The sequence below is a fragment of the Sitophilus oryzae genome, unplaced genomic scaffold (genome assembly GCF_002938485.1).
Source record: "Sitophilus oryzae breed Bouriz unplaced genomic scaffold, Soryzae_2.0 scaffold_1002_pilon_pilon, whole genome shotgun sequence".
Lineage (NCBI taxonomy): Eukaryota > Metazoa > Arthropoda > Insecta > Coleoptera > Curculionidae > Sitophilus > Sitophilus oryzae.
The window spans coordinates 163,055-185,528 of NW_022145619.1; the positions used below are offsets into that span (position 1 = coordinate 163,055).

The 22,474-nt window shown below is 30.8% G+C and overlaps 2 protein-coding genes across 3 annotated transcripts in view; one reads left to right on the top strand and one right to left on the bottom strand.

The window, feature by feature from the left end:
• Positions 1-382: 382 nt before the first annotated feature.
• On the bottom strand, positions 383-20,526 carry LOC115885654 (neo-calmodulin-like). Of its 2 annotated transcripts, XM_030904729.1 has the most exons (8): positions 20,446-20,526; positions 15,482-15,814; positions 15,021-15,139; positions 8,087-8,261; positions 6,065-6,208; positions 5,786-5,998; positions 764-820; positions 383-699 (listed from the first exon to the last, which is right to left on the bottom strand). In XM_030904729.1, the coding sequence occupies exons 3-8, from the start codon at positions 15,021-15,023 to the stop codon at positions 623-625; spliced, it is 669 nt and encodes a 222-aa protein (XP_030760589.1). In that variant the 5' UTR covers positions 15,024-15,139; positions 15,482-15,814; positions 20,446-20,526; the 3' UTR covers positions 383-622. The 2 variants fall into 2 exon arrangements, with proteins under 2 accessions (XP_030760589.1, XP_030760527.1); XM_030904667.1 differs by lacking the exons at positions 15,021-15,139; positions 15,482-15,814; positions 20,446-20,526 and adding an exon at positions 8,319-8,444.
• LOC115884747 (gastrula zinc finger protein XlCGF57.1-like) overlaps positions 19,352-22,474 on the top strand; it is a 30,859-nt gene continuing 27,736 nt past the window's right edge. Inside the window, exons 1-2 of the mRNA XM_030903443.1 lie at positions 19,352-19,492; positions 20,455-20,673. Coding sequence (XP_030759303.1) covers positions 19,428-19,492; positions 20,455-20,673 — 284 coding nt within the window. The 5' untranslated portion in view covers positions 19,352-19,427. The remainder of the gene's footprint in view (positions 19,493-20,454; positions 20,674-22,474) is intronic.

Here is a 22,474-nt window from a genome sequence, read left to right on the forward strand (position 1 = left end):
CCTAGAATTATATCTGAACTTATAATTGGAAATATAAAAATAAATTTAGAAAATTTAGACTGTTTGTATTAAAAATTTGGTTCCTGAAATGTTAGATATATTGACATGCGTTTAAAATAGTAATAATTAAATAAAAATGAGTTAAAACAATTAAGAAGTTAAAGAAAATTACCTACACTAAGATGTTTAAGAAAATAAAAATAAGTGTTAGACATTTTCTAGCTTTTAATTTTACGTAGATAATATGAAGAGAGCTAATAAGATTTGTACCATTAAGGAGGTGTATTTTACTTTCTCAGATAGTGGCTTTTGTCAAAACTATGGGGCCGTATGATGAGTTATAGCTCAAGGAAGGGGGACACAATAAATAAAAAAAATCAAATCAAATATAGGGGGGCAACATTAATAAAGTTCTTAATAATGCTGTATATATTACTAAGTAGAATTTCTACTACGTGACTTTTATATATTATGTGAACACGCCCTTAACATACGTATAATTTCGTAACATTTAACAATATACATCCAAGTAATAGGATTATAAACATTTAAATACGATGATATAAAGTTTCTTTGATACATTTTTTTCTGATATGACTTTAAAATTGATTTTAAAATTCTTCTAATATCCGGAATATTCTTCATCGTCTTCGTCGTAGCTGTCATCGTTCCCAGGTTCGCCCAGAGCATTTACAAATTCTGTCCAAAAAAAACAGATATAATATAATATATAGATTGAATTATAATAATTGTGAACTTTTACCATAAAAATCAATGCGACCATCACCATCTACGTCAACTTCTTTGATCATATCTTCGACTGAAAAATATAGAAAAAGAAATATTTAAAAAATATATATCCAAAATCAGTATAATATATGGTCAAAGTTTTAAAGAAAAATTTTCAATATTTTCCTGTTTAAATAAATATTTTACCCAGTTTAATGTTTTGTAGTACGTGAAACAATATAAAAATATATTAATAGTGGTCCAAAAAAAATGAATTTTACAGGGATATATAAAATTTAATATACTTTTAGAATATGTATAGTACATACTGAAAGAAAATATTTTTAACTTTGAGTGTAGGAGATGATCTTTTCACAAATCTGACTGGAGATTTTATTTTTATAAATATACCGTTTAAAAAAATATTAAAAAGGTTTGAAACAAACCAAACTATACTTGTCGTATGCAGAATTTTATATTCTTTCAGAATATGTCTTGCATTGATCTGAAATGTTAGTAATTTTAAAGCAGTACTAGGGAGAGACAACCCTATTTCAAGAAATTTTGTCTAAATCTGTTGAAAAAAACACAAGTTTGTATTTAGCTTTAAAAAAATATTAATAATGGTTCAAAATAAATGAATTTTACAGAAGATATATAAAATTTAATGTACTTTTGGGATATGTATAGTACTGAGAGAAAATGTTGTAAACTTTGAGTGTAAACCGAGTTTTCAACAATAGTTTCATAAATCTGACTAGACATTCTGATTTCTTATAAATACCGTTTAAAAATATATTAATTAAAGTGTGAAACAACTCAAACTATACTTGTCGTATGCAGAATTGTATATTCTTTCAGAATATGTCTTGCATTGATCTGAAATGTTAGTAATTTTAAGGCAGTACTAGGGAGAGACAACCCTATTTCAAGGAATTTTGTCTAAATCTGAGGAAAAAACAGGAGTTTGTATTTACTTTTAAAAAAATATTAATAATGGTTGAAAATAAATGAATTTTACAGGAGATATATAAAATTTAATGTACTTTTAGGATATGTATAGTACTGAGAGAAAATGTTGTAAACTTTAAGTGTAAACCGAATTTTCAACAATAGTTTCACAAATCTGACTGGACATTCTGATTTTTTATAAATGCCGTTTAGAAAATATTAATAAAGGTCTGAAACCACTCAAACTATATTTGTCGTATGCAGAATTTTATATTCTTTCAGGATATGTCTTGCACTGATTTCAAATGTTAGTAATTTTAAGGTAGTTCTAGGGAGAGACAACACTATTTCCGAGGATCTTGTCTAAATCTGTGGAAAAAAATACGAGTTGGTATTTAACTTTAAAAAAATATTAATAATGGTTCAAAATAAATGAATTTTACAGGAGATATATAAAATTTAATGTACTTTTAGGATATGTATAGTACTGAGAGAAAATGTTGTAAACTTTAAGTGTAAACCGAATTTTCAACAATAGTTTCACAAATCTGACTGGACATTCTGATTTTTTATAAATACCGTTTAGAAAATATTAATAAAGGTCTGAAACAACTCAAACTATACTTGTCGTATGCAGAATTTTATATTCTTTCAGGATATGTCTTGCATTGATTTCAAATGTTAGTAATTTTAAGGTAGTTCTAGGGAGAGACAACACTATTTCCTAGGATCTTGTCTAAATCTGTGGAAAAAAATACGAGTTGGTATTTAACTTTAAAAAATATTAATAATGGTTCAAAATAAATGAATTTTACAGGAGATATATAAAATTTAATGTACTTTTTAGGATATGTATAGTACTGAGAGAAAATATTGTAAACTTTGAGTGTAGACCGAGTTTTCAACAATAGTTTCACAAATCTGACTGGACATTCTGATTTCTGATAAATACCGTTTAGAAAATATTAATAAAGGTCTGAAACAATTCAAACTATACTTGTCGTATGCAGAATTTTATATTCCTTCAGGATATGTCTTGCATTGATTTCAAATGTTAGTAATTTTAAGGTAGTTCTAGGGAGAGACAACACTATTTCCTAGGATCTTGTCTAAATCTGTGGAAAAAAATACGAGTTGGTATTTAACTTTAAAAAAATATTAATAATGGTTCAAAATAAATGAATTTTACAGGAGATATATAAAATTTAATGTACTTTTAGGATATGTATAGTACTGAGAGAAAATATTGTAAACTTTGAGTGTAGACCGAGTTTTCAACAATAGTTTCACAAATCTGACTGGACATTCTGATTTCTGATAAATACCGTTTAGAAAATATTAATAAAGGTCTGAAACAATTCAAACTATACTTGTGGTATGCAGAATTTTATATTCTTTCAGAATATGTCTTGCATTGATCAGAAATATTAGCAATTTTAAGGCAGTACTAGGGAGAGACAACCCTATTTCAAGGAATTTTGTCTAAATCTGAGGAAAAAACAGGAGTTTGTATTTAGTTTTAAAAAAATATTAATAAGGGTTGAAAATAAATGAATTTTACAGGAGATATATAAAATTTAATGTACTTTTAGGATATATATAATACTGAGAGAAAATGTTGTAAACTTTAAGTGTAAACCGAGTTTTCAACAATAGTTTCACAAATCTGACTGGACATTCTGATTTCTTATAAATACCGTTTAGAAAATATTAATAAAGGTCTGAAACAGCTCAAACTATACTTGTCGTATGCAGAATTTTATATTCTCTCAGAATATGTCTTGCATTGATCTGAAATGTTAGTAATTTTAAGGCAGTTCTAGGGAGAGACAACCCTATTTCAAGGAATTTTGTCTAAATCTGAGGAAAAAACAGGAGTTTGTATTTAGTTTTAAAAAAATATTAATAATGGTTGAAAATAAATGAATTTTACAGGAGATATATAAAATTTAATGTACTTTTAGGATATGTATAGTACTGAAAGAAAATGTTGTAAACTTTGAGTGTAAACCGAGTTTTCAACAATAGTTTCACAAATCTGACTGGACATTCTGATTTCTTATAAATACCGTTTAGAAAATATTAAAGGTCTGAAACAACTCAAATAGTTTTCTACGTGTAACAAATTGTTTTTTACACGTAAAAAATAGTTTTTGCGTGTAAAAAACATATGTTTGTGTGTAAAACTATTTCTTACACATAAAACCTATTTTTACGCGTAAAAAATATTTGTTTCACGCAAAAAACTATTTTTAACTTGTTAAAAACTTATTTTTTTGAAGTTTGATCGGTCTAGGGGGGAGGGTAATTACCCCCATTACCCTTCCCCTAAAACTGTTCTTGGAAACAACCCTACTTCAAGGAATTTTGTCTAAATCTGTGGAAAAATACGAGTTTGTTTTAGCTTTAAAAAAAATATTAGTATAATGGTTCAAAATAAAAGAATTTTACAGGAGATACATTTTATATATGTATTAGCATTTAATGTACTTTTAGGCTATATATAGTACCCGTGTTTATATATTCTTCATATACAAGGGTAGTACTAAGAGGAAATATTGTATTTTTTCACTGCAATTAGTATTGTTAATGTAAAAAAATATACTTAGATGCAATTTACTTTCTAGAAAATAATTTAAATAAAATATTTCATTGCTTTAGATTATATTAAGTATGTTTTCGTTTATTATTTTATTTTTTGCTACATTTTAAATAAACTGGATATTATATCTTAACATAAAGTGGTTTATACATATTTCAAATAGTTTTTTTTTATTTGAGAGCAACAATTATTTTTTTGAATACATTTAGAGTGAATAACTAACTGTACTTGTCATTGACGATTGAGGATGCTTCAAACATAACTCGAATGATATCAAATAATATTTAAAACAAATATGCGGTCCATTGTTAATGAAAAAGTTAACTCTTTAGTAAAAATACGCGAAAATATTTCTAATATTGATACAATCACACGTAGATAGCATTAAAATATGCACAAAAATCACGCCATTTTTATACAGCATAATCACTATACATATACCGTATGATCGAAAAAAAAACGGCGTCCAGTTGGCTGGGAAATGACGTTCGATGACATTTCCCATATCTATACTAATATATAAAATCCTTAAGTGACTGACATACTGATTAATCACGATCCTGCTCAAACCATTCAACGTAAGAAGCTCAATTTTGGCATGCAGGTTTATTCTAGGGTGTAGAGGTTCGATAAGAAGGGATTTTTTGAAATTCCAGTTCCAAGAGGGTGAAACCACCCCTCAAATATTACAATATTTTTTATTTAAAGAACGGTCAAGTTTTCGAAAAAACGCTTAAACACGTATATTTTATTTTGTTGTTTTACATATTTTAAGATTTTTAAAAAATTTATACAGGGTATTTCATAAAATATGACCATTGAGTAATCACGATTCTGCTTAAACTGCTTGACGTTGAAAGCTGATTTTTGGCAAACGGATTGACTGTGGGGTGTAGAGGTTCGACAAGAAGGGGTTTCCCGAATCTCAAATTCCAAGAGGGTGAAAACGCCCCTCAAATATTACAATATTTGTTATTTAAAAAACGGTTAGTATTTCGGGAAAACGCTTGGACACACATAATTTATTTTGTTTTTTTACATATTCTGAAATTTTTTAGAAAATCATACAGGGTGTTTCAAAAAGTTGGGTAATTGATTAACCACGATTCTGCTTAAACTGCTTAACGTAAAAAGCTTATTTTTGGCAAACGGATTTTTCGAAAGTCAAATTCGAACGAGATGAAACTACCCCTCAAATATTACCAAGTTATATAATAATATCGCCATATTGTTTTTTCTCATGCTCACATCAATGTGAGAAAATTTTATCCAGTTTGTATGTTAATGGAAATTCTTGCTTTGCTTTATCATCACCATTACAAATGATTAATTCGACGCGAACGAAGTCGCGTGTACACGCTAGTATATTTATAATTAATTTTTTTTTTCTTAAAATATTTTGATTTAAAGAAAATATGTAAAAGTAGGCAACGCTGTGCCGGTCAAGCTTAATCAAGTTTATTTGATAGGAACTATGTGTCCAACGTAAAAAATTATACTCACTTTCTTCTTCTGATAAATCTTCGCCCAAACATTGCAACACTGCCCTTAAGTCTGACGATGTGATGTAACCCCTGTTATGCTTATCGAACACCCTAAAAGCATCCCTTAGTTCCTTTTCTTCCTCCTCTCTAGATAGTAACTGGTCAGAACCTGTTCCAGCCCCGGCAGACCAGGCGATGTCAATGAATTCTTCGAAACTTACATTTCCATCGCCTAAAAACGAATTTAGTTTAAATTTCGACGATTTTGGTTAAAAAATGTTTTATAAACATGTTTTACCATCGATATCGATTTCTTGAAGCATTTGTTGTAGTTCTTCAGTTCTTGCAAACTGTCCTAAAGATCTCATGACTCTGCCTAGTTCCTCTTTGGTAATACTGCCGTCTCCATCTTTGTCGAAGAGTCTAAAAGCTTCTCTGAACTCTGTAAAATATTTTAATATATCAAGTTATATAAATAAATGCTTAATTTCAAAAATGACAGGCTTTAGAAGAAAACGGAGTGCCACATTCTCATAAAAGATATGATTATCTACAACTTTTATCTGAAAACTTTTTGTCTAAAATAGCTTATAATGAATTAGGAACAATTTTTAAAATAGCCGAAATTTGTTTTTTTTCGAAATATCTAGTAAGCCATGAACTTTTTCAAAAATCTAAAAAGCGCATATTTATGACCCCACAAAACTGCAATTCTTTCCCCATTTAACCGACTCTCTATCTCCAGTAGTTTCCGAGATACCCATAGAAAACATCGTAGGAAACTCATCCTGTATACAGGGTGTTTCAAAACAAATGCGAAAAACTTCAGGGGGTGATTCCTTGTTCAAAATAAAGGGTAGTTTGCTTCATAAACGTTGGGTCAAAAGTCAACCATTAGGGAGATATTGCGGTACAAAGATGGCGGAAAAATAATGTTTTTATTTTTTATCTTGAAAACGAAAAGAGATAGACTAATAAAATTTTAGGGAAGCATTACTGTTATGAAAACACACTTTCTGGTAATTTTTTCACTTTTTAAAATGAGTGGAAGGGGTTGAAATAAACTACCCCTATCATTCTTGTTAACGAAATTTAAAGAAAAATCTTATCAAACACATGCAAAAAAATTAATTTGATAGTTTAGTTTGTTTAGAAACTTTTTTATCTCTTGTATTTTTTTGATAAAACTCACCGATTTGAAATTAAAAAATAAAATATAAAGCATTACATGTCAGGACAAAAAACATTTTCTGATAAAGAATCTAGTGGGCTGCTGTAATTTTTTTAGGAAAAAATCTAGTCGGCCGCTGTTACTTTTTAAGATGTTCCTAATATTATTTTATTTGACATTACTCTACTGCAATACGTTATTATCTAGATGATTATTATTATCGTTATTATCACTAGATTCTTAATCTAAAAATGTTTTTTGTCCTGACATGTAATGCTTTACATTTATTTTTAATTTATTTGCATGTGTTTGGATAAGATTTTTCTTTAAATTTCCTGTTAACAAGAACGATAGGGTAGTTTATTTCAACCCTCTTCCCACTCATTTTAAAAAGTAAAAAAATTACCTGAAAGTGTGTTTTCATAACAGTAATGCTTCCATAAAATTTCATTAGTCTATCTCTTTTCGTTTTCAAGATAAAAAATAAAAACATTATTTTTCCGCCATCTTTGTACCGCGATATCTCCCTAACTGTTGACTTTTGACCCAACGTTCATAAAGCAAACTACCCTTTATTTTGAACAAGGAATCACCCCCTAAAGTTTTTCGCATTTGTTTTGAAACACCCTGTATACCGTTTAAAAAAAAATGTTAGTAATGCCCTTGTAATGCTCTGAAACAACTCTAACTGTACTTATATGTAGAATTCTATATTCTTTCTTTAAGAATATGTCTTCTTTTAAGCTTAAATGTTAATAGTTTTAGGGTAGAGTCAGCATTATTAAGGATAATTGGTGAAAAATCGATGTAAGTAAGACATACTATTGATCAGCATGACGAAAATATGCTTAATTTTAAGTACAAAGTTAATTAAATATTTTAAACGGTGTATTAATGTGATATTTAAAAAATATTCAATTTTTTACCCATTTCCATATATGGCGAATGCGCTAGGTGAAATATATAATGCATATTTCTCCCAGCGCATTCGCCATATTATTGAAGTTAGCTGAAACTACAAATAAAGTCGAAATTTTAATTATATTTTTTTTCGTACTTTTCGAGTATTGAGAATACAAAGCAAAATTTTATATAGTTAAAAAAAAACGCAGAAAAATATAAAACACAATAAATAAAAATTAATGGTACCTTTCATTTGGCTTTTGGAGACTTTGCTTAACTTCGAAGATATGTGAGTGGTGTTTTGAGCTTTTTCCTCTCCTGGTACATTTTTCTTCGCTTGGATATTGTTTGTACTATTATCCTCGATTTTCCTGAAACTCTGTACCCCATCTGGCTGATCGGAATGGTTGTTCTGCTTTGTCTAAATTTTTTAAATCAAATTATATTCAAAAATATTTTTTAGGAGGTATGTACTTACAAAATGTAAGCGCAAAATTTGAGAAAGCTGTAGACATTTGAAGTAATTCTTCATTTTAAAATAAAGTATGACTTCGAATTCCAAATGTACTTAAATATGTTGAAAAAAAATATTTCTTTATATATATGGTACTATCAATGACGTAAATTAAACAAAAATCGTGACTTAAGTCAGATTCATCGGGTTTCACAAATTATATTGTGGTTTAAGGAGGAATTTGTTTACAGGTCATCTATTGTTTAACAAATAATACCAAATCTACGTTAAGAGAAGAATAAATAGTAATAATCATAAAGTATTTGTGTCATACTTTCTGTAATGTAAGACCTCTAATGATAGTGATATTTGCTTTTATTTAATTTTAATAATATAATCAAATTTTAATATAATATACTTTTATCAACGTCACTAAACATATTTATTATACAGGGTGTTTCAAAACAAATGCGAAAAACTTTAGGGCGTGATTCCTTGTTCAAAATAAAGGGTAGTTTGCTTTATAAACGTTGGGTCAAAAGTCAACCATTAGGGAGATATCGCGGTACAAAGATGGCGGAAAAATAATGTTTTTATTTTTTATCTTGAAAACGAAAAGAGATAGACTAATGAAATTTTATGGAAGCATTACTGTTATGAAAACACACTTTCTGGTAATTTTTTCACTTTTTTAAAATGAGTGGAAGGGGTTGAAATAAACTACCCCTATTATTCTTGTTAATGAAATTTAAAGAAAAATCTTATCAAGCACATGCAAAAAAAAATAATTTTGATAGTTTGGTTTATTTAGAAACGTTTTTATCTCTTGTGTTTTTTGATAAAACTCACCGATTTGATATTAAAAAATAAAATGTAAAGCATTACATGTCAGGACAAAAAACATTTTTAGATAAAGAATCTAGTGGGCAGCTGTAATTTTTTTAGGAAAAAATCTAGTCGGCCGCTGTCACTTTTTAGGATGTTTCTATTATTGTTTTATTTGACATTACCCTACTGCAATACGTTATTATCTAGATTATTATTATTATCATTATTATCACTAGATTCTTAATCTAAAAAATATTTTTAGTCCTGACATGTAATGCTTTACATTTTATTTTTTAATTTCAAATCGGTCAGTTTTATCAAAAAATACAAGAGATAAAAAGTTTCTAAACAAACTAAACTATCCAAATTAATTTTTTCGCATGTGTTTGATAAGATTTTTCTTTAAATTTCGTTAACAAGAATGATAGGGGTAGTTTATTTCAACCCCTTCCACTCATTTTAAAAAAGTGAAAAAATTACCAGAAAGTGTGTTTTCATAACAGTAATGCTTCCATAAAATTTCATTAGTCTATCTCTTTTCGTTTTCAAGATAAAAAATAAGAACACTATTTTTCCGCCATCTTTGTACCGCGATATCTCCCTAATGGTTGACTTTTGACCCAACGTTTATGAAGCAAAGTACCCTTTATTTTGAACAAGGAATCACCCCCTGAAGTTTTTCGCATTTGTTTTGAAACACCCTGTATATTATTATACAGGGTGCTACAAATTCGAGGTACGAGCATTGGTATCTCGGAAACCGTAATAGATACGAAGATGATGGGGCAAAGTTACTCCTTGGGATGTTCAAGAATATGCCATTAAAAAAAAATAAAAATGTCAAGGATTGTTGAGTTTTTTGGAAAAAACGGATTTTTTGAAAATCAATTTTATTTTTTCCTGTCGTTACTTTTTGGAAAATCAAAAAACTAATTGCACATTCTCATAGCCACTATATTAGGGCTATCTAATGATATTTTTAGATTTTCAAATTAGCTGATAATTTGTGAGATACAGAGGCCAACTTAATTTTTTTAAATACAAACCTGCATTTTCTATTTGAGGTGTTAAAAGAACTCGGTCTCCTTTAATCTTACTATATTCATCGTAACAATATTGATCAGCGCTAATTAACATTGAATAAGAAAAATCGAGCCATTTGAAAGATTCAAATAAATAATGTCCAGGTTAGCAATTTAAAGATATTCTTATTAATTCTTTTACAAACTTGTTTCTAATGCTCTAATGTTCGAAAGGATTACCACCCTCACTAATGCACAAATTAATTTATTTTTTGTTCAATTTTATTTATAGCTCTTTGAACGTATCTTCTTCTATACTTCCGAATGCATTTTGTACTCTTTATTGTAAATGTTGAAATGTATTGATTTCACTTTTACAAATGAAGTCAAGAAATCCCCCCCCCCCTCCTCGCCCATTGGTAATAGATCCAGGAACCTTGCTGACCATTATACTGCTCTACCATTTCAAATGTGATTTCAAATCCATCTTCCGGAGAAATAACTTGATTGTTTATATTATTTATTTTTTTATTATTTTGTTGCGTTTGATTTTCCTTATTCACTATTATATTCCACGTCACTGTTAAGTTTGAAAGCTTATCAATATTGTAACGATGAATTGATTAAATATTAAAAAAAAACAGAGCCGGACTTGCAGTTATAGTTTAAATAAATTGTGTTTAAATGTCCAAAACACAGAAAAAAAATATTAAGTGTGCCTATCATTGTACTCAGGAGACAGAGTTCATTCAAAACCTGAAAAAAAAATGCAGGTCCGTATTTAAAAAAATTAAGTTCGCCTCTGTATCTCACAAATTATCAGCTAATATAAAAATCTAAAAATACTCTCAGATAGCCTTGACAAAGTGGCTATGAGAATGTGCAATTAGTTTTTTGATTTTCTAAAACGTAACGTCAGGAAAAAATAAAATTGATTTTCAAAAAAATCAATTTTTCTCAAAAAACTCAACAATCCTTGAAATTTTTTAACCTTTTTTGATAGCATGTTGGCAAACATCCCAAGGCGCAATCCTTTGCCCCAATTAACCATCTTAGTACCTATTACGGTTTCCAAAATACCAATGCTCGTACCTCGAATTTGTAGCACCCTGTATATTTCTAATACTTATTTTTCAAAACTAGTTTAAAATGTTATATTTCTCTTATTTTTAGCCTTATTTAATTGATTTTTTTTAGCAAACTGTATAGAGGGTGTTTCAAAAAACATGTGCCATCTCCCATGGGGAGATTCCTCACGTAAAAATATGATTTATTTATCATTCCAAACACACGTGCTTTGATTAAGGCTTTATTAAGGTTTGCAAGCTTCAGCGTTTTTCATAAAATTGCGAGCAATTTGTTACAAAACCATATAAATTATATATCACTGTAATCACAAAACTTCAATCTATTTCCGAATTGTAACGGAATTTTAAATTATGTCTTTATTTTCGAGAAAATTTAGTCCAAACATAAGGAATATTTTGTTGATGATTGACCATCAAAAACTTAAAAATAAAGAAGTTGTCTAAAAATGTGCTACAATATGGATATAGTCCCAAGTAGCATTTTCGCGGCTTGCGACCACATGTTTACTAAACACAACGTTGGATTAGTTACAAAAAATAGTTACCTCCCTACCTTGGGTATTAAAATAAATTTAAACGTTTTTATAACGTTGTGCCGACGTTGGACTAGTACTACAGCAAAGTAGAAGCTTCTGCGACGTCGAATAAACGTTGTCTTGTAACCTTTTTTGCTTAAGTGGTCTTTAGGTGATTCGGACAACGTAGTTACAACGTTGGACAATATAGAGTTTTCCGACGTCAGTTTCAGGACCTATTCCAACGTTATGCAAACGTCGTCTGTTTTACTAATTCCAACGTTGTTTAGATTTCCTTATTCTTACGTTGGTAGGACGTCGAGTCACTACCTTTATGCAACTGTATTGAACCATAACCTTAAATCTTAAATTTTCACTTCATTGTTCTGTTCAGTCAGACAGTTCAGTGCTGTTTTTGTTTTTATAAAAAAAACTTAATTAAAATGGGACATAAGAAAGGTACATAAAAAACTAAATTTAAATATATATCGACATATATTACCGATAGTTTATCCACTCCCTCGTTTATTTAGATTATAGAGGGCGGCACAAGCTAGATTCTAGGATGACTAAATTAGGCAATCTTGCGACTAGTATACTACCTGTTAAGGCCGAACTGCGACTTTATTAGTCCAGTATGCGACTACTCGAACTACTCCATCTTAATCTCCAAAACAACAAAGTGAAAACCGCCATGTTGTTAAATAAGAAAATATTTCGTTCCTAAAATAGCAATTCCTGCTTTTTGAATCCATTAACTTGAAATATTTGACCCTAAAAAACACGCGGAAACAATTTTTTCGACTGCGAATAAATTATTTTCATTTTACTAAAAAAAAATTCAAGAAAATTTTTAAAACTTCTTTAATTTTAAGGCCCATTAGTATTTTTCAAAGTAGAAACAATACATTTATCAATAAAGTTGTTGGCGTTTAACTTTTTTGCCTTGGGTATCGAGTTACAGAGTCGGTTAAAGCGTTTCACTAATTATGATCTTCAAACATCCTCCACACTTAAATACTTTTCTTTTGTTTTCCTTCACTGCCATCTGACATATGTCTCTAACTAAATCGTAAAAATAATATTTTTACTATAATTATCCCAATTTAATATAAAACGCGACTTAGACGCCATATTAGTTTTGTATTTCTGTGAATTAGGATTTTAAACAACGTTGCAGTTTGTACTAAATTAGGCTTCTAGCCAACGTCGGTATCCAACGTCGTTTCGACCCAAAAATTATTCTCCAAACTAGTGCAGACTAGGGTTGGCACGAGGTTGTGCCGACGTTGCGCCCCGACGTTTGGTCGCGTGACACAACGTTGTCCCAACGTCCAAATGCTGCTTGGGGTTTAATCCTTTATCTTTAATTTCCTTCTTCATTTGTGTAAAAATATCTAGCCAGTTTTGCACAGGGTGTTTTAAAGTTAAGGTAAAAACAAGCCTTCAATTAACCCTGTATAATACACAAGGATAATACACACACCGGAAAAATCTAGGGATATCATTTTATTAAAGTTAAAAATAAATGTTTTGAATAAACAACCACATATTTGTAGGCCGATTCTTTCTACTTCGATTGAAACGAAGTAGTCACACTAGTTATTTCTAAATTTGGGATATTTGCAGAAGTGTTTGTGCATTTTTTGTCAAATGTATAAAAATCACCTAGCGTCAATTGTTCGAATTTAACCTGTACTGGCTATGTTTTTATGATAACTGGCCAGAATTCATTCAAATAACTCTGTTTTGTATTAAACGACATTATGGAGCGTAGACATCTTAACAGAGACGAAATGCTAAGGGCCATGGGTATGCTCGAAGCTGGAATGCGCCAAATCGACGTAGCTAGAGCATTAAATGCAACGCAAAGTGTGATATCGCGATTAAGTGCACGCTACCGTGAAAGTGGTGATGTTGCTGAAAGGCACACAGGGCGACATCGCATTACTACCCCTCAGCAAGATCATTTTTTACAATTAAATGCTCGACGCCGACCGACTCTTACAGCACCAGAGCTTAGTTTAATTCTCCAAGAAACACATAATGTAACCGTTAGTTCTGACACTGTTCGCAATAGATTAAGAGAGGTCAACTTAAGAAGCAGACGCCCCTGGAGAGCTCAACCCTTAACGAGAGGAAAACGAGAGGTACGATATTTGTGGGCTCAAGATCAATGTTCTCTTCACGGATGAGTCCCGCTTTGGAATTCATCCGGATTCGAGTAGGCTTAGGGTATGGAGAGAACCGGGAAATCTTATTCGGTTGGATAATGTTCAGGAAGTGCATCCTTATCAAGGTGGAACAGTTATGGTCTGGGGAGGAGTCCACTTAGGCCAAAAACCCGATCCCGTTTTTCTTGAAAGGTTTCTAACAAGAATCACAAATCGTGATTTAGTTCTTGAGCCTGTCGTGTTACCATATGCCAATGATTTTGGGAGAAACTTCATTCTCATGCATGACAATGCACGGCCTCATACAGCCAGAGTGGTAAGTGAGTTTTGATAAATGCTCATCGATTAAACATCTTACCGTGGCCGGCACAATCTCCTGACCTCAACCCCATCGAGCACGTATGGGACACGGTCCAAAGAAGAATTTTGAGAATGGGTATGCCTCGTGAAACTCGTAGGGATCTGGTTCGGGCCGTGAATGCAGCGTGGCAGGCTGTATCTCAAGAAGAGATCGACAACCTGATCAGGAGCATGGAGAGACGATGTAGGGCTGTAATGAACAGTAGAGGAGGCCATACCCTTTATTAAGTAAAAATGGTTTTATCTTTTTTTCTTTTAATTCACAGTTTAGAATTAAAAAAATGTGTGTATTTTTTTGAGTTCAATAAAAATCTAGGTAAATTTGAAAAATTCGGTAAATTTCGCATTTTTATTTTCAATACGTCCTGTAAACTATTTGTTTATTTTAATTTTATTATATTAGAAATGCAAATAATAAAATTACTAACGATGGCTGGATAAAATTGTAATATCCCTAGACTTTTCCGGTGTGTGTATAAGCCAAATACTAAAGTTTGTAATAAACTGGGTTTACGAATTAAAGTTGATAGATTTATATACAGTTTGTCCAAAAAATTATACAATTAGGGCTAAACGTAAAAAAATAACACTTTAAACTTGTCTATATTCTCCAAAGGTGCTTTAACATTTGATTTTCATAAAAAAAAACGAAGGTGTCTGAAATAGTTAGTAGTTTTATATGTTTAGGGGACATTGGGACAACCTGTACTCAATTTTAGCGTGATAAAATAATACTTACCATCAAATCTTTGATGTGATTCACCAATGGTGACGTCGTAAAAAAATTATTCACTGCAGAGAACAGCTTACCCTCAAACCTAGCCACTTTTATGGATTTCTGAATATCTTAGAGAAACACTAATAAAATATAAGATAAATTAAACTCATATTAGTAAAGCTATGGGTACGATTGTATAAATCTTTAAATTTCTTGGTGTTTTTTTTATTTTCCAAGCCTTCTTGACGCCGTTTTTTTATACAAATTAAAGTGTCCAGTATATATTTCTAGATAATATAACAACTAAATTTTTGTATATATTTTGAAATTATGTGAGATTTAATATAAAAAATTTGATGAATATTAGTAGAAATCATAAAATTATCAGCCTTACTGAGTAGCTAATAGCAAAATAACAAATAATATTGAAATCAGATACTAATACAGTAATATAATTGATTAATAAGAAAATTGAAACATACCTATGGATATAAATCCACAAAATATTAGACACAATCTGTCTTGATTCTTGTTTTTTTTATGATTGTAATTTTTTGGGACAACCTGTAGAATTTTCGCTACACTACAAAGAAAATTTAGCCCTAATTATTGCGTTGAATGGGAAAATTATTGACGATTTTCTCTGCTACGCGCTGCGGATGTGCCGGAAAACGTACCCAAGATGAAATCTTGGGAAACTCTACGTCTGCGCGTTGGAGGGAAAACAAGGATGCTTAGAGATGAATTTTCCTCAAACAGTGGCAGCAAAATCCATTGTGAGAAGTGTCGTATACAGGACGTTTCAAAACGAACACCTAAAAAAGAGATTGGATTTAATAATTAGTAATGTATAATCGAAAATAGCGACAATATGGTGAAGGAATTTTTTAAATAATTTTTTATCTATTATTGCCTTTTATAGTAAACTAAATATAGTAAAAAAATGAAACTGCCTATAAAAATAAGACGAAATACTAAAAATAAACTGACATTTACAGAAATAATATTGTTTTATTCCTAAAATGTTTAATTTTATCTTACTTTACTGATTTCTTTCGACTTATTTCTTTCGAAAATCGATGAACAAAAACTATGAAACTATGATCCCTTCCCAGACACAAACGGTTAATTGTGAGACAGGAAATTGTAGAGAGAAACAAGCCCTATAATATAGGATACAACATTTTAATGAACAGTGCTTTCCATAAAATCAATAAAATGAAAAATATACGAAATAATATACATGTACTGATTTCTTTCGAAAATCGACAACGATGAAACTATGAACCCTTCCCGGATACAAACGGTACATTGTGAGACAGGAAATTGTAGAGAGAAACGAGCCCTATAACATAGGATGCAACATTTTAATGAACAATGCTTTCCATAAAATCAATAAAATGAAAAATATACGAAATAATATACATGTACTGATTTCTTTCGAAAATCTACAACTATATGAAACTATGAACCCTTCCCGGACACAAACGATACATTGTGAAACAGGAAATTGTAGAGAGAAACAAGCCCTATACAGGGGTGCATATACGGGAAGGGTAATGGGAGTAATACCCCTCCCAGAAAGAAATTAATTAATGAGATGAAATTTGGTATAAAATAAAATTGTTACAAAAAAGTTAATAATACAAATTAAAACAGAATATCCAAACCAATCCAAACCGAGTCCAAAATTTGATCGGCGGCCATACTTTGGTGACAAGATTTCGAGGTGACACCAAGCGAATTTTTATGCTTTTTGTGAATACTGTTTTGTTTTAAATTTATAAACTGTGTTGTTTAGTATGGTGAAATGTTCAGCGTATGGCTGCAAAGGCCGAAGCGAGAAAAAAGTGGCTGGAATTACATTTCACAGGTAAAAATCGACACACAACTTTTGTTATGTGGTCATAAAATGTAATTTTTTCCATTATAGCAGTAAAAATATGTAAAATGCTTTTAATATGTCTTGTACCACATACTAACAAAACTATTTTTAATAATTCCAAATAGTATTTTCAATATCCTGTGTTATAATTAATGTTTGAAACTATAAATAACGCTACTCAGCATGGATTTCTCCAGCGGCGTAGGGAATTATAATTAGAGAAATACAATTTCTGCAATAAACATTTTTTACATATTTTACACTTAAAAAAATGTATAAAGTATTGTTATCAAATAGTAAAATAATTGTAAACTATAAAAAAAATGAAAAATTCTAGTGATAAAAAATTTATATGTATATAGTTGTTATATAAAACTTAAATTTACCTGCCAAGATTTGCTGGGGGTTGACAAACTTGTGGTGGGCTACTTGTTACTATATTTTTTTAAATATTCTTTCAAGAAATTTGCTAATTTAGGTGTATAATAACAGTTTCTTCAGTAAGCAATTAATAAAAATTTAAAAATAAATAAAATAACACAAAAAGCTTCTAGAATTGTTTATTTTTTTTGGTGGAATATAAGAATATTCTTATGATTGAAGGTAACAAATATTAAAAATTACATTATTCATTGAATCCGTACGCAACTGTGAAGGGAATTGGCTAGATTCATTATTATACCGTATGATCGAAAAAAAAACGACGTCCAGTTGGCTTGTAAATGACGATCGACAACATTCCCCATATAATTTTACATATAAAATGACAGCGATCTTCATTTCATAGCCATCGCTGACGCCGTCTTTTTTCGATGTCGTTTTGTATAGTTTTTGTCATTTTATATGTAGAATTATATGGGGAATGTCATTGATCGTAATTTACAAGCCAACTGGCCGTCGGTTTTTTTTTCGATCATACAGTATAATAATGAATCTAGCTAATCCCCTTCACACTTGCTTACGGATTCAATGAATAATGTAATTTTTAATATTAATTTGTGAAATTGTCATTTCCAAACAAACAAGACGCCGTTTTTTTCGATCATACGGTAATATGTATATACACATTTAAAACATATATATGTACATTATTTTTTATTTAATTATACATTATACACACGTTAATAAATAAATAATTGTCTTGATAATCAGTCCACTGTGACTGTTAAATAAATTTTGCATTATCGACTGAGATATTCTAATATTATAAAGATGAGACTATAAAATACAAAATTGTATATGCATTATTCAAAAATGAACGATATATTAGTTTACGTTTTAATAAATATTTTATACCGTCTAGGTACAAGCTAATTTCTGATGCTACGCCATTGGAGAATTTCGTGTGGTGACAACTTGCCTCACTTTCAGCTGCCGGGTTACCTGTCCCCTCTCTTTCCTTGTCTAAGAACATTTCAGGATGGCAAGGGGGGCAGTGGGGGGCAGGTACCAAAACGTATGTTGTCAGTTGTAATCAGAAAATAGCATGTTTTCTACATACATTATTTGAATATTGAAAATTGTATATGCTTGATAATGAATTATTAAAAAAAGCTTTTCCCTACAGTATCAAATCGATAAATATAGCAACAAAACTGGGTAATACCCAAAACTGATTTATAATAGGTATAACTTTTGTTTTAGAAAGTATTATGTATAGAGAAACATTCCTTCAAAGAAATTAATTTGAGCAACTTGGCAACGTAGCCATCGCGGAGAACGAGAACGACGAGAACCACGTGGCCGCCATTATTATTTATGGTTTTCTTCAGGGCCATGTAAGTAAAATATTAAAAATGGTTCCAGCAAAAGTTTCCCAGTTATGACGGATGATGGCGCTGATCGTCAAAATTTTTGGACAGGGATTTTGCTTACCGACAATACGACGTGAGCTACGACCGGACCAGGACCTATCAGAATGATCAGTCTTTCTTGGACATTTGCCGCGGAAGTGTGTGTTACTGTTGTGATAAGTGTGGTTGTGTTTGCAGTTTGATTTTTCGGTTTTGATATTATGTTAAAATTAATTTTGAAGTATTGTATCACCTGTTTTTATGTAATAGTACTTTTTTAGTTCTATGATCTGATATGTTATGATTTGTTAATGTTTGTTTAACAATGTTATACCAAAGAGGTTATACTTAATATACTTATGAATTTGCATAGCTAACTTTTTTATCAATAAACTTCAGATTATTTAATTCCTTTTGTTTCCGTTTGTAATTTTTATTTTTAAGACATATTATGTGATTGTTTCACATAATATGTTTTAAAAAATAAAATTGCAAATAGCGAATAAAAATAATTAAAATAAAAAAGTGTATTTTACAATTCCCCCCGGCCCCGCACCCCTTTGGCTAACCTATAATGTCAGCTATGTCGAGAGATGGCGTTACGAAAATGGAACCGATTTATTACAAGGAACTTGGGCTTCTTTTTCGTTAGTATATTCTGTGGTTTTCTTGGTGTTTTCTTGTGTTTTTCGTAGTTTTCGCGGTTTTTAAACTGTTTTCTTTTGTGCTGTTTGAAGATAAGTGGTGATAATGGTGAAAAAGTGCATTGTGTGCAAAAAGACTTATTTTAAAGGATGCAATTTATCATTTCATCGGTAAGTAAACAATAACATTCTTGTAAATCCCACGTTCTCCATAGGCGTCTCTACAAAGTTTTATTAGAAAAAACTAATTATTATGAACTGACGCGAGTCAGCAAACTAATGAAAGCTCAAAAGAAAAAAAGACACGGTAAATAATTGTGTAGTTTGGTTAGGTTAGGTTAGGCATGGTTAAGTTTAACCATGGTTCAGCTAAATGCAAATACATTTTAATAAAATGTATTTGGCTAAATGCAAATACATTTTAATAAAATGTATTTGGCTAAATGCTACTGGTACCCATTTTGAAATACATTGCTGTCGGAAATTCGTGAAACTTGTCAGACATTGACAGCAATGCATTTCAAGTGGGTACCAGTAGCGTTTAATTGAACCATGGTTAAACTTCGATCGTACATCTGGGCCTTACAGTCCTGCAAAAGGATCTATTTCTTTCCAAAATACAGCTAGCTTCTCGGATAACTGGGGTATTTCTTAGAAAGAAATTCCTTTTCTAGCGAGTTACATAGTTTGTCTTCTTGGGGGTTGATCCTCAAATCAAGGAGCAACGCTCCCAGGGAAAAACCTTCCGGGGAGTTCACATTGTTCCCATTTCATGATGTTATAGTTCGTTCTTTGAACCATCTCACACGTTTTAAGAATAGGAAATGTTTGCGAAAAGGAGACATCAGGCATAATCATGGGGTGGGCACAACGCTAACTCCCTCGGAGGGTCTCTCCCTGGGAGCATTAGTCCCAGACACAAGAATCGACCCCCTGGGCTCTAAAGATTTATTAGTTTAGCATCAAAATATTAATCATTTCAAATTTTAAAATATTAAAAAATGTCAAAATAACATCTTTTTTAAAGTACAGCCTATGTATATATTTACTTTATATTTTTGCAAGTTACTAAAGCTTATTATCACGGAATTATTTATCTACAAATAAAGCTTCTGTCTTGTTACTTTTTTAAGGGTTCCTGTTGAAATGGAGAGAAGGGTGGCATGGTCATTGGGATTGGGTATAGAGTTTCCTAAAACTTCCTGTATCCATGTTTGCTCGGATCATTTTGCTGAAAATGATTTTACAATAGGTAATGTCACAGCGCGATCTGATGAAACAGTATGTCGAAAGCAACTGCGTTCCACTGCAACACCTGGAATGTTGCAGGAAATTATTGCTATAGAGGACAGGTAATTTATTATATTATTACTTTGAATAAGAAGACTAAGGAAGGAGCATAATGCTATCCATGTATTCATGCATGGTGGGCGGAAAAAGCGCCATAAAAGCACTCTAGGGTGGGGATCCTTGACAGTTCTGTTTGACGATTGATTTGACACATTTGAATTTGATTTGAAATTTTGTGGATTTGTCAGTCTTTACGGAGCTTATTTTATGTTATTTATTATTTATTCTACTACTGATAGTTGTATAAAGGTAGTAAATCTAGATGGAAATTGTGGCAGCACTTAAATTAACAGTGACACTATGGCGATTTATCGAAAAGACTCTAAAATAGTTGGTTGTGTAGCGTGCGGTAGATCTCGGCAAAAATTGAGTGAAATAATGGAACAACTTTTCGCTAGTAAGTGACTATATAATATACATACGTGTAGTAAACCGATCATTTATGAAATTCACTTAAATTAACTAAATTATATATTTTTTCTTGCATTTTAGCTTTTATTTATTACTTGTCAAAGATTAGATGTCAAAAGAATTTAGATACGTTAATTTGACTTACCTGCTTCAGTAGCGTATCGGATGTTTGTGGTAATAAATATTTATTATAACTTATCTATTTTTATTAGAAGTATATATTTTTATAACAATTTTAATAACTACCAACATTTATTCACAACGTAAAATAAAACAACAAATTATTGAGTCTACCCCACGTCTACCCTACATCATAGTTTTGCATTTTTTAAATAAAATTAGAACGACACTGATAAACCGGAATTTAAGTCGGCCATATTTGAGGCCCATCGCGGTGTACCTAAGATTTTTGATATGCTCCTTCCTTAGTCTTCTTATTCAAAGTATTATTATTAAACTATTTTTGAAATGTGTCGATATTTTTCATTTTTTCATTTTTTTTAACACACAGAAAGCGTTTTTAGCGTTTTGCGTGTTTTGCGTCTCAAGCGCTTTTCGCTATTTTACCGTTTTAAGCGCTTTTGTCGATTTGGGCTCTGGTGCACAATAGGTCCCCATGCATTTAACACTTTTTAGGATTTTTTTGCAAGATTATCTTAAACTGAACATTTTTAAGCAAAAAAAATGTTGGATGACTGTGTTTTATCTTTAAAAAGCGGCAAAAAAACGTATTTTAGGTACAGGCGACGGACAGTAAATATGTAAAATTTTCTACACGGATTCAGTAAAAACATCACATATTAGCACTTTATTACCTTATACAGACATGGAATGACCTAATTTAAGCACAAAAATGTAACGAATCTTCTTTGTAAGCATAAAAATTAAGAAAATATGTTTATTTACAACATCCCAAACCAGCAATTTTATGAGTTTTTCGATTGACAGTTAATCGATCGTCGGTATGTCATCTATGGCCTTCGCATAGAATTTGCGACGTTGTCAATAAAATTAATTTATAGGACTTTCTTCTGAAATAAAGTTGACGTGGAGGGACTCAAAACAGTAGTGATTTGTCTGTCCGTAGACGTTAAGGTAGCTTCGTTAATGACTCGATAAGCGGGTTTTGATTACATTGGTTTTGGGTTGGTCTAGTCACACATCAAAGTTGCCATAACAGCTAGAGCAATCAATGTTTTGATTGCTTTTAACGCACAAACAAAGTGAAACAAGAGCAATCAAAACATGCGTAAGCGTGTTTTTATTACTATTTTCTCACCTTTTGCTTGGTTTTCGGTTGGTTTGGTTGGTTGGTTGGTTGGTTTTGGATTGGATATAAGCGCGCTAAACCTAGAATTTACCAAAAGCATTAACAAATTAGGTTAGCTTGGT

Bases quoted from the DNA above. Each gene is read 5' to 3' on its own strand.
- LOC115885654 (XM_030904667.1), bottom strand. From the start codon at position 8,372: ATGAAGAATTACTTCAAATGTCTACAGCTTTCTCAAATTTTGCGCTTA. The intron at 821-5,785 runs GTGAGTATAATT...TATATTTTTCAG, and splicing joins AGATTTATCAGAAGAAGAAA to TCGAAGATATGATCAAAGAA. The intron at 700-763 runs GTAAAAGTTCAC...TTTTTTGGACAG, and splicing joins TGGTCGCATTGATTTTTATG to AATTTGTAAATGCTCTGGGC.